This window comes from Alexandromys fortis, unplaced genomic scaffold, assembly GCF_014885135.2.
Source record: "Alexandromys fortis isolate MF-2015 unplaced genomic scaffold, M_Fortis_MF-2015_v1.1 scaffold_79, whole genome shotgun sequence".
NCBI classification, from domain to species: domain Eukaryota; kingdom Metazoa; phylum Chordata; class Mammalia; order Rodentia; family Cricetidae; genus Alexandromys; species Alexandromys fortis.
The window spans coordinates 7,588,905-7,603,823 of NW_026067964.1; the positions used below are offsets into that span (position 1 = coordinate 7,588,905).

At 42.5% G+C, this 14,919-nt stretch overlaps 1 protein-coding gene across 9 annotated transcripts in view; it reads left to right on the plus strand.

Moving 5' to 3' along the window:
* Fam151b (family with sequence similarity 151 member B) overlaps nt 1–14,919 on the plus strand; it is a 41,673-nt gene that overhangs the window by 8,106 nt on the left and 18,648 nt on the right. For all 9 annotated transcript variants that reach the window (XR_007593883.1, XR_007593880.1, XR_007593879.1 and 6 more), the window contains exons 3-5: nt 1,946–2,111; nt 6,358–6,575; nt 7,250–7,385. Coding sequence is in view for 2 of the 9 variants with exons in the window: in XM_050153883.1 (XP_050009840.1) it covers nt 1,946–2,111; nt 6,358–6,575; nt 7,250–7,385 (520 nt within the window). In the remaining 7 variants the exon portion in view is untranslated. The remainder of the gene's footprint in view (nt 1–1,945; nt 2,112–6,357; nt 6,576–7,249; nt 7,386–14,919) is intronic.

Below are 14,919 nucleotides of genomic sequence, written 5' to 3' on the forward strand. Positions count from 1 at the left end.
AAAAAATGTAAGCTTTATTTTTAAGATTTATTTAATAATTTTCTGTGTCTGAGTGTTTTGTCTGCATGTATGTCTGTCTACCATGCATGAATATTGTCTGTAGAGGCCAAGAGATGGCATTGGATCCCTGGAACTGGAGTTACAGACAGTTGTGAGCTATCATGTAGATGCTGAGAACTGAACCCAGGTCCTCTGCAAGAGTAGCTAGGGTGGCAACCACTGAGCCGTCTCTCTAGCCCCAGCTTGTGGATTTATTACACTCCTCTTGTCAAAAGCCACATACCCAGATTGCTTTGTGGTGGTCTTCACTCTGACTTGGTTGGTCTGCAGGTTTGGTTACTATGGACAGATACTCTTAGTATTCTAAATTCTCTTCATCTACTGTGTGGGAGTGGGTGCTGTCCTGAGGCTTAGAAAGGCCTTGCAGCTGCCCTGTTGGCTGCGTCGGCACTGGAATTATATTTTATTGTAGTGCTCTGATTTGAAGGTTTTTCTCCAAACTCATCTAAATTTAATTGCCAGTGGCATTGTATAGAAGATGGAAGTCTCTAGAAAGATATTTGGGGCTAAGTTGGAAATCCTTCCTTAGTATACTACTAAAACTCCCAGCAATTAACTATTTATCATCTTTCTTCTCATTATTAATGTAAGTTCTTCAAAGAAACCAGTTGACACTTGACGCGTCTCCTGGAAACCACGTACATCAACTCCACAAATTCACAGGTGTCCTCTCCTCTCCATCCTCTGCCGTGACTACAAATGATGGTGTTTCCAAGTTTACTGTTGTCTAAAGCAGATAGCTCAGGAGGTAAAGGTGTTCGCTACCGAGCCTGTCAACTTCAGTTCAATACCCAAACCCTCAGGACAGAAGGACAACACCAGCTCTCGTACATTGTCTTCTGACTTCCACATGCATGCACACAGACACACATATACACAAAATAACTATAAAAATTAAGACAGATGTCTGTTCTCAAGTCAGTCCATGAACTATTCCTTCCTTACCTGCTAAGGCTTCCCCAGGTCCCAGGGCTGGTACTTTATGTCAGGGTTTTGTTAGGACAGCAGCCGCTATCAGATGTCTGTTCTGTTAATCTCCTGGTAGCAGGCATCTAGAGGTAGGGCGTTGGCGATGCCTGCAATCCCAGCATTTGGGAGGATGGAGTAGCACAGCTACAAGTTTGAGGCCAGTTTGGACTATGTGGTGATAGTCTGTCCCACCAAACAGGTCACTTTGAAAAAGTAAGTTTTAAATCAAAGACAATAATTTTTGTGTAGAATTTCAGGTATGAACAATGAATGTCCTTGGATTCTAATTTGAATATCAAGAAGATAATACATGCAGCTGTCTAGATAACTGTGTGTGTCTATATGTGTCTGTGTATTTGTGTGTGTGCATGCATGTATATATATGCATGCATCTGTGTATCTCTGTAAATGTGAATGTATGTGTCTGTATCTATGTGTGTGTGCATATATGTACATTAGTATATGTATGTGAGGGTGTGTATGTGTGCGTCTATATATATCTGTGTATGTGCAGGTATGTGTGTATGCATGTGTCTATATCTGTGTGTGTGTACATGTGTCTGTCTATGTGTTTGTGTGCATGCGTCTGCATATTTGTGTGTGTGTGCATGTCTCTGTATTTGTGTGGTGTGCAGGTTTGTATATGTCTGTCTGGTACCAGAGGTAGAACCAGAGTCTTGCTCATACTATTAGGCAAGCAGCACCTGTGAGGGACACTCTCAGCTCAAATAAACTATCTTTGCTACTAGAAAACTCCAACGATACTTAACAGGCTTCCCTTCCCTTTCTGTACTCCCTTTACCAGAAAGGATTTGTAGGTAGAGTGATTCCTTCCTCTTCCTCCCATGGGTACTGACACACTGCTTCTGTAGTTCCCTCCTTGTTCAGCAGTAACATAGCTCTCTTACTTGGGCAGGTGCTGCCCACATGATAGAGGCTGATGTCCTTCTTCCTAGTGATGGATCAGAGCACGGCCAGCCAATCATGGCCCATCCTCCTGAGACGTACAGTGATAACACTCTGCAGGAGTGGCTGGCTGAGGTCATCAAGAGCAACAAGGGCATCAAGCTGGATTTCAAGAGGTATTTGTGCAAACATGTGTCTTACTGTTACAGAATTCGCTCGCAGGAAAAGCCAACACGTGCGTCCCTGTCTTTGGTGTACCTAAGGTGTACCTATCTTTACACCTCAGTCAACTGGAAATGAAATGTTAGGCCTTTATGTGTTTCCAGAATAGACTTAAAAATGTTGATTGGTAAGACTGTTCCTTTAAAACTGAAGTCAGTTTTTATAGAGGGATGTCTTACTTTCTTCTGTAGGTGGAAAACAAAGTGCTTTTTTCCACCAGTGCTCTGAAAGGAGAGGCCGTTAACAGAGCCGTCCGTGCAGATTCCGGTTGACTGCTTTGTATTAGCAGCGGCTTTTCTGAAGTCTTCAGTAACCACAGTACCCTTTACAATACTATTTTTCAGGAATTGACCATGTGTGTGCGAATAGTTCTCATTTCCCTCCCAATGGCCATCGCAGGAGATTTGCCTTCTATTGTTTTTGGCAATACAGAAACTTTTAATGCCTGGAGTTGCTGGAGGCAGAGTGGCTTCCCACAAGCCCCCAGCAGCCACTCCCATTCAAATGCAGAAATGATGGCAACCCAACCTGTCTCTGAATCATACATACCTCAAATTATCTCTGGGCTGGAGAGGCAGCTCAGCAGTTAGGAGCACTTGCTGATCTTCCAGGGGACCCAAGTACATGTCCCAGCACCCATGTCTCGCAGCTCAGAGCAGCCTATTACTCCAGCCAGGGGATCCAACACCCTCTTCTGACTTCTGCAGGCACCTACACCCGTGTGTGTCACACTCATAAATAAAAAAAATTTAAAAATCTGTAAAATCATATTATCTCAGGATGTAAATAAGGATTTGAAAAGCTTGTTGGGTTGTTAAGATGACTGTCACTGTTTGTGAGTGAATGCCCAGCAAACCTTGTCAATTTGTTGTAGCGAGTAGCTGTATAGATGTACAGGAGTCTGGATTGACAGGGATGGCTGAGTTAAATAAACCTCCAGGAACCAGAGAGATTTGTGGGCTGTTTTGGTCCCTGTGGGCATCACTGAGGGAGTCACCTGAGGACGAGTGCTGAGCCAACCTCAGATCCCAGGGCCAGTCAGTAGCACTGGGCAGTTTAAACACAGCCCGCTCCTCTTCCACGTGTGCAGTGTTTCGAGTGTTTGCTGTTGTCTGTGAGGCCATCTTTGGCGTCCATAGATTAGCTTGTGCGTTTGTGGGTTTTAGCGGCTATTTTAGTGGCCCACAGAAGGGCCATGCCACTAAAATTAAAAAAAAAAAAAAAATGTAAATTGAAATGTATCTTTTAAACTTTATTTTATTTTAAATCAAGTGTGTACATGTCTGTGTATGTGTGTACATGCATGGCAGCTCCTTCAGAGGCAATTTGAGGACATCAGACTCCCTGGACCTCGGTTACAAGTGATTGTGAGCCCCCAGCATGGGTGATGGGAACCAAACTTGGATCCTCTGCAAGAGCAGCATACAGCATGCTGATCGGGGCTGCAGAGGTGGCTCAGCACCTCCGAGTGTGCGCTGCTCTGCAGAGTAAGAGAAGAAACGTGTTGCACGGTTCTGAAAGCTGTGTGTGTTTTATATACGGTCCCCATAAAAGTCCCAAGAGCTTCTGTTCTCACCTGCATAGGAAGAAATGGAGGCTGCGGGGTAAAGACCCTGCTTTTGCCTAGATGCTTGGTAGTGAAGAGCATCAGCCTGGCTGGAAATGGGAGCTCGCTTCTCTGTTCCTGTCTGTGGTGCTTGGGACCAAGTACAGGGCCTTGTGCGTGCTAAGTGCATGCTCCAGAGTACATGTTCTTCTTTTCGTGTGTGTGTGTGTGTGTGTGTGTGTGTGTGTGTGTGTGTGTGTGTGTATACACTACACAGCAGGCTCGTGGTGGTCCGAGGACACTTGCCGGAGTCGGGTCCCACCTTCCCCAATCAGGTCATTAGACTTACCAGCGAGCACCTTTACCAGATGAACCTGCAGCCAGCCTGAGTGTTAAAGCAAACCCCTGAACTACCTCTGGAAGTGGAGCTGCATGGTATTTTAGTGGATCTTGTATTATGCTTCTAGGTTATTTTATATAGCATACAAGTGGTAATACATGATTACAATATGGCATTCTGATTGTCGTGTAGTAATATATGGTGATGTTTAAATTTCATCTGGAGTTTAGCTGGCTCTGGGGTTTTAAAAGATTTTCATCTAAAATACAATGTTAAGTTACTTCTTGTAAATTGGAGATGGTTTTTATTGTTGCCTTGGAGTTGTAAGAAGGCCAGGTAAGGTAAGATGCTCGGCATTGTCAGTTTACTTTCTCATCACTGTGACCAAACTGTTTGGCAGAGACAGCTGTAGAATCTTGGCTCGGGGTTTCAGATGAGTTTCGGTTGGTCCACTTCCCTGGAGAGGACAGATGCCATCTGGGGCAAGGCTCTTGTATGATTAATCAGTTCCCATGGTGGCAGACCAAGAAGCAAGCTGGGACCAGGTACAGGGAGAGTTCTCCCAGGCCTGCCCCTTGAGGTCATTCTAGCAGCCTAAAGAAAGCCTTACATGGCCTCTGAAATAGTGCCACAGGCTGGGAGCTGCGTGCTCAGCCTGTCTCAGAAGCAGTTCAGAGTCCAAGTGTAGCTATATGCTATGGCTTTGCTGTGTCTTGTTTTTGGTTTTGGAGTTAAGATCTTGAACTTTAACTTTGAACTCTCTTCTTCATAGTCACGTCAGTCCTCCCTCTCCCCCCCACCTCAGCCTCTGGTGCACCTCTCTTTGTTATCTTGTTTTGTTTTTGGGGGGACAGGGTTTCTCTGTGTAGCCCTGGCTGTCCTGGAACTCACTCTGTAGGCCATACTGGTCTTGAACTCAGAGATCCAGCTGCTTCTGCCTCCCAAGTGTGGGATTAAAGGTGTTGTGTCATCATGCCCAGCTAGTTTTGCTGTCTTTTTCGTTGGATTTCCTGCTGATTTGGGGTCTTCTGTGGTTCCCTGTAGATTTTAGAATCTGGGTTTCAACAGACATGAATTTAATAGAAGTCAAGAAGCACTACAGATAAATAAAAACATCTAAATTAGGACCTACAAGGTCCTGCCTAAGACTTACTTATTAATCCACTAAAATCTAGGGTGTCCATTTCAAAGACAGTGGGGAGACTATGAAAGGGCCAGGAGACTGGAGGCCGAGTGCCACGCGTCTCCGGCTTTAGCACATGATTTAATAAAATTTCTCTCCTTAAAGAGTAGGAGTTACAGGAAGGAAACACAGATGGACACGCTCGTCCTCGGGAAGAGCGCTGTCTCTCCATCCCCAGAGTCTCAGCCTTCACCACAGTAGCACAGGAGCTCTTTCTCCTGGTGAGCCGTTCTAAAGGCTCAGAAGGGGTCGTCTTTAAGGTTGGAAGAACCTTTAGAAGTAGTGAGATTTTCCAGTTAAATTGGTATGTGTGTGGATTTGAGAACAGTAAGACACACACACACACATAAAGTAAAGTAAATATGATAAACTAAACTAATCTTACCATTTTGTAAGCTGGGTGTGATGGAACACACCTTTAATTCCAGGACTTGGAAGCAGAAGCAGGCGATCTCTGAGTTTGAGGCCAGCCTGGTCTACAGAGTGAGTTCTGGGCCAGCCAGAACTATGTAGTGAGACCTTGTCTCAAAAACCAACAGATAAAGAAGTCAAGAGCTGTTGTGAAGTCTGTGAGCACAGCTGTGGAAGGGGAGAAGACAGGCACCGTTGACTTGGCACTGAAACCTCCTCCCTCCTTTCCACAGAAGGTGCTCAGAGCGCAGAAGAACCGGGTTTGTACTAGCTTTATGAAATGTGTTCATGTCTCCAGACTCACCCAATCGTGCGTGATGGAGAGCCCTTGTCTCCCGCAGGATGTCAGGAGTCAGAGTCGCTCTTACCAGAGACTGAAATGTGGTAGACCACTCTCAGAACATGCCCAGCTGTACCCGCCATTCCCTGGGGTGACTGGAAAGTGAACATGTCTATCTTTTCTTGCATCATTTCACATTTAGTGACCCGAATAGGAGTTGTGAAGCCCCCATTTGGGTCATAGGTACTGGTATCAGTCATATAGTGGTAAAATCTATAAGTCCCTTTCATGAAATAGAAGCACAAGTATTTTGAGGTAAGTTGTGTGGATTACTCTTCCTCTCTTGTCCCATAGGACATTTTACATTTGTATTTGAACCTGAGAGCAGGTAGACATTCTCAGAGCAGGGCGGTTCACTGGTCATCATCTCTCTCTGTCAGTCTGGCAGCCGTCAGAGCGTCCATGCTGATCCTGGAGAATGTGAAGCATCTCCTTCAGCGTCCCGTGTGGATCAATGCTGATATTCTTCCTGGTCCAAATGGAAGCAGCAAAGTCGTGGATGCCAAAGCCTTTCTAGACACCGTGACGTCTTCCTTTCCAGATGTGACCTTCTCCTTGGGTTGGACAACAGGCTGGCATCCTGAGAAAGTCAATCAAGGTGGTAATTCTGATCAGGTATTTACTGTTGGTTGAGTTAAAGTATCCTCCAGGTGTAAAAGCTGCACGCGCTTTCATACAGAGCTAAAAAGTCCATCCCACACAGCCTGAGGGCCTAAAGGAAAGATGTGACCCTGTGGGTGCGGGAGGAAGGCGCGGGGTATGTGTGTGTGCCCTTCCTTCAGTTACCCCTCATAGGCCCCGATGACGTCTGTCCACACACCTCCATGGAAACGTGTATTTGCGAGCTGTGGAACAAAGGTGTGTCTGCACCCGCTGTGAGCAATCCCACGTTGGTCCCTGCAGATGGGTAAGGGCCTCTGTGCTCGCTTTCCCACGCCGTATACAGCAAACTCAGTGTCAGAAGAGCGAGTGTGGCTGAGGACACAGCTCTGGCCCTGAACATTTCCCTGTTGTTGGCGGCTTAATGGTGGAGGACTTGATTGGCAAGAGCCAGGGCTTCAGTCAGCACCACTGAAGCATAAATAAAAGCCATCTTTTCCTTGCATTGCTATGTTTTAATTTACTGGGAAGTCAGTGAGACTTTGTGAACTTTCTAGGATCTCATATATAAATTAGTGACAGAGTTGTCTTTTTCTGGGTAATTTGGTCTTTTAGTTAATTGGCTACCAAGATTGCAATCCAAAATTTACCATTCCTCCCTTCTCACTTCAGGCTACAGCTGGACGATGGTGAAAGAGATGGCCTACATATGCTGTGGGCTGCCCCAGCCTGTCACGTTTCCTGTCAGGGCAGCTCTGCTCAGGCAGTCTTGTTCTCAGTTGCTGTGGCTGTTGAAGCAATCAAACAGGTATGAATTATCTTCATAACATCCTGCAGTGTGGGGGTGCAGATACCAAAGCTAGAAGGGTGTGCTGGTGTTTGCCTGCAATCCCAGCCCTTGGGCAGTGGAAGCAGAAGGATTAGGAATTCAAGGTGATTTCCAACTACAGAGGGAATTGGAGGCTAGCCTGTGCTACACAGACTCTATCTAAAAGGGAAAAAAATGACATAATAAGTATTAAAGGACAGTGTGTAAGAAGGAGCGAAAACTGGTGCGCTCAGCACAGTTTCCCTTCTCAGCAGACCTGAAGGGCAGCCTTTCCTCCACTGTTTCTGCATGTAGTACTTCCAGGTAAATGTTGTCATCTTTTAGTTATAAGCTAAAAATGTAGTTTGTCTTTGAATATTACCATTACATAAATACTTTTCATACAAAACTTTAATCTTTTGATATACAGTGAAAAAATTAGTCGGGGCTGGCAATATGGCTCAGCAAGTACACGTTTGCCACAAAGGCCTGTTGACCTGATTTCATTCCCTGGGACCCATGTAATGTAGAAAGGGAACTGACTCCACAGTGTGGTCTTCTGACCTTCATATGTGAGCACATTCATGCATGTACATACACACACACACATACAAAACAATAATAATAATACAACAATATTAATGATATAAATATATGTTTTGAGGGCTGGAGAGATGGCTCAGTGGTTAAGAGCCAGTGCTGCTCTTGCAGACTGAGCACAGTCCCAGCCCCTGCGTCAGATGACTCTCAGCTGCCTGTGGCCCCAGCTCTAGTGAGATCCCGCCTCCAAAGGGCACCTGCACTCACCTGTACAAACTTACACACAGACATGCATATGTATACATAATTCAAAATAAAGTCTTAAAGAAATATAATAACTTAACTGTACCGTATATTAAATGTTAAAGTATACACTAAAGGTACAAATATTAGAACACCATGGGTACTATTTTTTTGGGTCAGTAGAAACCCAGAAGTCAACCCAAAGCTGTCCCAGAACTTAGTGTGGGTTATTCGATAGCAATGCAGCCATCAAAGCAATGGTCTAATAATTAGGATAGTACCAGTTATCTATCTATAAAAAGCTATGCTTACCGTCTTCCTTAGTCTTTTTGCCAAACATATCCACATTGAATTAACACTTGAATATTAAATTGACAGCGCATGTAGACAAGGATGGCTTAAAAAAAAAGATTTACTTATTTTATTTTATGTGTATGTGTGTTTCACTTGTATATCTGTGTGTGTACTGTGTGCCTGCCTAATGCTCACAGAAGCCATTAAAGGGTATCAGGTCCCCTGGAACTGGTGTTACATGGTTGTGAGCCACCTGTAGGTGCTGGGAACTAAACTCGGGTTCTTTACAAGAGCAGCAAGCGTTCTCTACCACTGAGCCATCTCTCCTCCAGCCCCGAGGTCAGCTTCTTAGTGTAGTTTCAGATGGTGTTAAAGGAACCAAGTGCAGAAACCATGAAATAAAATTTTGAACACATAAAAATAAGGAACTCTAGAAAAGGGGCTGGAGAGATGGCTCAGTGGTTAAGAGCACTGCCTGCTCTTCCAAAGGTCCTCAGTTCAATTCCCGGCAACCACATTGTGGCTCACAACAATCTGTAATGAGGTCTGGTGCCCTCTTCTGGCCTGCAGGCATTCACACAGACAGAGTATTGTATACATAATAAATAAATATAAAAAAATGAACTCTAGAAAAAATGGTATTGTAATACATGTCAGTCAGAGAGCATAAAGAATTCTAACATAAAAAAGTACAACTATCTAGCAAAAGGCTCAATTTGATCGCTTACCATGTCGAAGAGAGTAGAGGAATCAGGCATACATTTATCACAGATGTAATCTGATCGATTTCTTTGAAGAATAATTTGGCATGTACTGTGGATTTCATCAATAAGGACGTATCTTCCTAGACGTTTATGCACACAGAGGAAGTACTAGCACATTTCAAAGCATTGCTTGTAATTATAAAGGACGTGGAACATGCCGACTGTCTTCCAGCCAGAAAGTGGCTGAGTATGCTGTGGTGGACCCTCATGATGGAGTAGGAAATACTTGCTGTAGGCCATGCTGTAGCCTCCTGTTTTACCATGAATGAATCTCTAAGATAATTCTGTTAAGTGAAAAACATTAAAGTTCAGAATGACCTGGGCATTATGATTCCACTTGCATGGGAAAACTGAATTATAAAATGTTTATAGATGACTTAAAGTTCAAATTGTCTGCACAGTGGTAGCCAACATTATGGCGGAAGAGAAACATTATATAATACCAGACAATAGACTAACTGGGGTCTTCATTGCAAATAACTGGAACCAAGTCTGACTAATGAGTAGAAGAGAGATGTATTGAGCTAATGAGGAGTCTGCAATGCTTTAGACATTCTCTTGGGGCAAGCATATCATTTATTAACTCTTATTATTATTAACTCTGCTTCTAGTTTAGTTTGTTTTTATTGGTGTTGGATAATTACTCTAAAGTCAGCTAGCATACTATATTAATTTTTAAAGATTACTATTTAAATTATGGTGCTCAATTAAATTATAAAAATTAGATTCTCTTACATAACTCTAATGTATGAACATGTCTTCGCATAGTCCTGTTTGAGAAACCTCCCCAGGATAAAGAGATTATTTGCATGGATACAGAGTACTTAGTGGTCATGTGTGTAAGCACCCTGAGGTTAGAGCTCAGCTGGGAGCACCCGGCCAAGGCCGCACTCCACTCGTGTGCCGTGTGCAGCGTTTCCACTGAATGCTCACGATGATTTTGAAAGGCCGTGTCTCATCCTGAAAATTTTGCAGCTCACAGAGGCACCTGCTAGTCTAAGAGCCCTCAATCAGAAACAATTCTTTCAAACATAATCCTGATGGGCCTCGTGAAATGCAGAAGGCAACCGCCAGCAGACATTGATGGGCTGTGGGCTGTGACCACATCTAGGAGCTTTTAGAAGGGTTTGTTTTCTGTTAGGCAGAAATTGCACATTTTTAGATGTCTGCTGTTAGGCCTTTCAAACTGAAAGTGGTGGACTATACCTAATGATTTTTCTGTGGTTTTACACGTGGAGGGAGATGACGACAGGAAGCTATTTCAGTGACCGTTCTGTGCAGTAAGTTAACAGTAATTTTTTAGAGCTTTGCTCTCTTTTCCTTTTCAAAATATAGAGAGATGACTGATTATTTTTATCCTTGTTCTGAATTTGTATAACAATGTTAGTGAATTATTAGTAGCTAATTAATCCATGAGTCATTTTTTTTCACAAGAAGGACAATGTTTGAGAAATATTTTTTAAAGCAATGAGTTCTAGTGTCACAAACAGTATAAATTACCAACATTTAAAATATTGCTCTCAACTCATATGTAAATATGCATATAAACACACACTCCCCTAGAGATGATGGGAAGTGTCAGGACCGCGTTACACCTTAGGTGGCCGTGAGAGAGAGACATGACACCATGCCTCATGAATCACACTGTGTTTCATTTTTGTTCATATTTATGAACTAAATGCTGTTTTCACTATGACATTTTTATTAAGACATTGTCTCAACTTTTACGTGTGTATGTGTGTGCAATGCACACATGTGTATGGGAAACCCTTTTCAGAATACCAGTGCTGTGTATGAAGTTGCCTGAAGCTTAAAAGATTGGGAGCTAAGCCTCTTTTTATTATTCTGATACAGTCTTTCTTCTCCTTCAATTTATCCCCTAAATACGTGTCAAAGGAAGCAGTTGAAGATGAGTGGCTGAATGGACACTAATCATTACCAATAAAAAGACAATTTACAATTCATTTCAGTATCATTTTATTAATGGATAAAGACAAATATGTTTGCATTTTAATACTTTACCTCTTAATTTGGTATTGAAATATATACCTCAGCCTCACAATAGTAGCAGATACTTAAGGTTAAGTATATATATGTACACACACACGTACATACACACACACAAAGGTTAAGTATATATATGTACACACACACGTACATACACACACACACACACACACGTATGTGTTTGTATGAAAGGGGAGCACTGGGTATTTCATCAATCCAGGCAAAGTACTTCTCCAATGAACTGTATTCTCAGGCCTTAAAGTTTTCTGTTTAGAAAAATGAATAGCTATGGAAGGGCATATTTTCTTCAGTAGTTATAATGAAAGTCTAATACAAAATAAGGTTAATTAAACTTTAGATATATGTAGCAACTGTCATTGTATTAGATAAAAAATAAGTACAGTTAAACTTTGGAGCAATGGTTCTAAACCTTCCTAATACTGTGACCTTTTAATGCAATTCCTCATATTGTGGTGGCCCCTACCATTAAATAATTTCGTTGTTACTTCATTACTGTGATTTTGCTACTGCTGTGATAAACATCTGATATCTGAGATGCCACCACAGGTTGAGATCCCTGCTTTAGATACAGGCAGTGTGTCATTATACCAGAACAGTTACAAAACTTAAGAGTTTTTTTTTTAATTCTGTAGAAAAACACCCTTATAAACCCCATTGTCCTTACAGCTCTAATGCCTTACACTGCTTGAGGTAGGAAGAAGTCAGGGGTTTATTATGTATTTTAAATTAAAGCAAAAGCCCTAAAATGTTTATCCAAGTTGACTGACACAAACAAATCTGATCAAGATTCTACCTTAGAAGACTAAAGGTTGGGCTGGGAACGCAGTCAGTGGGAAGGGCTGGCTAGCATGCGGGGCCCTTAGCGCACTGGCCAGCATGCGGGGCTCTTAGCGCACTGGCCAGCATGCGGGGCTCTTAGCGCACTGGCCAGCACCTAATAAATGATGACAACAAACCCCATCTCTAGTTAGATGCACATTGTTCATGGTCTGTGTGGCTACACTGTATTTATGATGTATTGCTATTTTTAAAGTTTTTTTTAAAGTTTTAAGTATGTGTGCGCGCGTGTGTGCACACGTGTATGTGTTTGTTCATGCAGACACACATGTCAGCACACACATGTCACTTCAGCCGCTTGAGTTACTATTGTGAATTAGTTCTTTATACCCTGAATTGGTTGATATGCATATATTTATATATAATATGCACATGTAATGTTCACATGCTATGTGTATAAAGGTCACTTATTTTTACACACTTACATTATGCTGAAATCTTCTAATAATTTTATCATTTTAAATGGTTTTCAGTTGATTTTTGAGTCTTTGAAGCAAAATCTTTTTAAACAATGATATTTTTATCTTTTGAAATTTGATAGCTTTCACCACTTTTCCCTTTTTCAGGTTTGTTGGTTAGTGTTTCCAGAACAAGGGTTCACAGCCAGGGGAAGCCTGGCTCTCCGGCAGATGATGCCTGAGGACATTTTGGTTCTGGGACCTTCTGTGTGTGGCAGAGATCCTAATGGCTCTTGTGCCAGGATCCATGAGTATGTTCTAGGACACCACCCCACTCCCCACGATGTCATAATGTCCTTATAGAGAATTCTAGAAAAGTGTCCAATTGTTGGTGATTATGGGCATTGTCAGTGTGAAAGCTTTTCAGAGCTTGCAAAGATGCCAGTATAAACAAGCATTTAAATTCCTATGTGTGTTCAGTTTACCCAAATGCTTTTTCTGTTCCCATGAAAGCAATCTTGGCTGGGTGTGGTGGGCACACGTTTAATCCCAGTGGCCAGCAAAAGCAGGCGAATCTCTATGAGACCAGCCTGGTCTATATTGGAAGTTCTGTCCAGGTCAGCCAAAAAGAGAATCTTCTTTTCCCCACATGCCTACTAATAGACTATTCACACACACCCCCATTTCTCTATTGTATTTGTCTTGTGCTTCTCAGTTCTGGGTCTGTGTTGATCTGCATGATTTTCCTTCTCAGGCTGAGGTCTGAGCATTTCATACAATGACCTGCATTTTCTTATGTACTCGAGGACGTCAGAAATGACATTTCAGTGGCCTACATGTGAAACCTTCTAAAGCGGAGGCTTTGGGGAAAGCTGAACTTGAACAACCTTTCTGTTTATGATTTAATAAATGATTTATTTCTTTTTAATGGCCTTAGAAGCCAAGTCTCATAAATTATATTTTCTTAGAAAATTGTTCAATCCATATTTTTAAATTTATTTAGATACAGCTGACTAAAGTAGTTTATTACTGTCTTAGTTTCTTTTTTTTTGTTTTTTTTTTTTTTGGTTTTTCGAGAGCCTTTAGTTCCTTGATGTACCTTTTCCATTAATTTTTGACTGAATATTTTGTATGGATAGTGTATGGATGTGTATATGTTCGTATGTGTATACATGTGCATGCAGGTGCACTCACAACCCAGAGACTGGTGTCAGGTGTGTTCCTCAATCACTCTTCTGTGGACATAAGTTTCTGTCTGCCCGGTCCCACAACTGTTCAGTTCCAACAAAATACATAAAGGCTTATATTAATTATAAATTGTTGGCCTATTAGCTCAGGCTTATTATTAGCTAGTTCTTACAACTTTAGTTAACCCATAATTCTTATCTCTGTTTAGCCACGTGGCTTGGTACCTTTTATCACTGAGGCATTCTCATTTGCTTCCTCTGCGTCTAGCTGCTAGCTACAGACTGAGCCTTTCCTCTTCCACAAATTCTTCTAGTCTGATCACCCCTCCTATACTTCCTGCCTGGCTACTGGCCAATTATTGTTTTATAAAACAAACAAAATTTACAAATCCTTACAGAGTATAAGAGCATTATCCCAGGCTGAAGAGATGGTTCAGAGGTTAAGAACACTGGCTGCTCTTCCAGGGGTCCTGAGTTCAATTCCCAGCAACCATATGGTGGCTCACAACCATCTGTAATTTGATTGGGTTGCATGCAGACAAAATACTGTATACCTATGTAGAAGGAGGAGAGCAGGCCTGCTTTTCGTCCCGCCCTGCTCCCACACGGCTAGCTTTACACCCAAAATAACAACACACAAACTGTATTCATATAAACACTGCCTGGCCCATTATATCTAGCCTCTTCTGGCTAACTCTCATATCTCGCTTTAACCCATATCTAATAATCTGTATAGCACCATGAGGCAGTAAGCTTACCAGGAAGATTCTAGTGTACATCCATCTTGGGCTGGAGCTTCATTGTGTCTGCCCTGGATAGGAGAGGCATGGCATCTGGCTCACTTCCCTTCTTCCCAGCATTCTGTTCTGTCTACTCCACCCACCTAAGGGCTGGCCTATCAAATGGGCCAAGGCAGTTTCTTTATTAACCAATGAAATCAACAGATTGACATATGACCTTCCCACATCATGCCTAATAAATAAATAAGTAATAAATAAGCAAGCGAACATTATCCCACAGCGCACACCACCATAGTTTTTATCCCCATCCCACGTGGAGGGTACAGATGTGGGCTCATGCCATCACGCCTTTCTGTGTGAGCCCTGGCATCCCTACTCAGGTTGTAGTTCCAGGACAGCCATTACTCAGACAAACCCTTCTCAAAAAACAAAACAAACAAAAAGTATTACCCACAGGCCCGTCTCCCTGCTCCTAGACTAGATGGTAATTCTTCAGTAAGCTT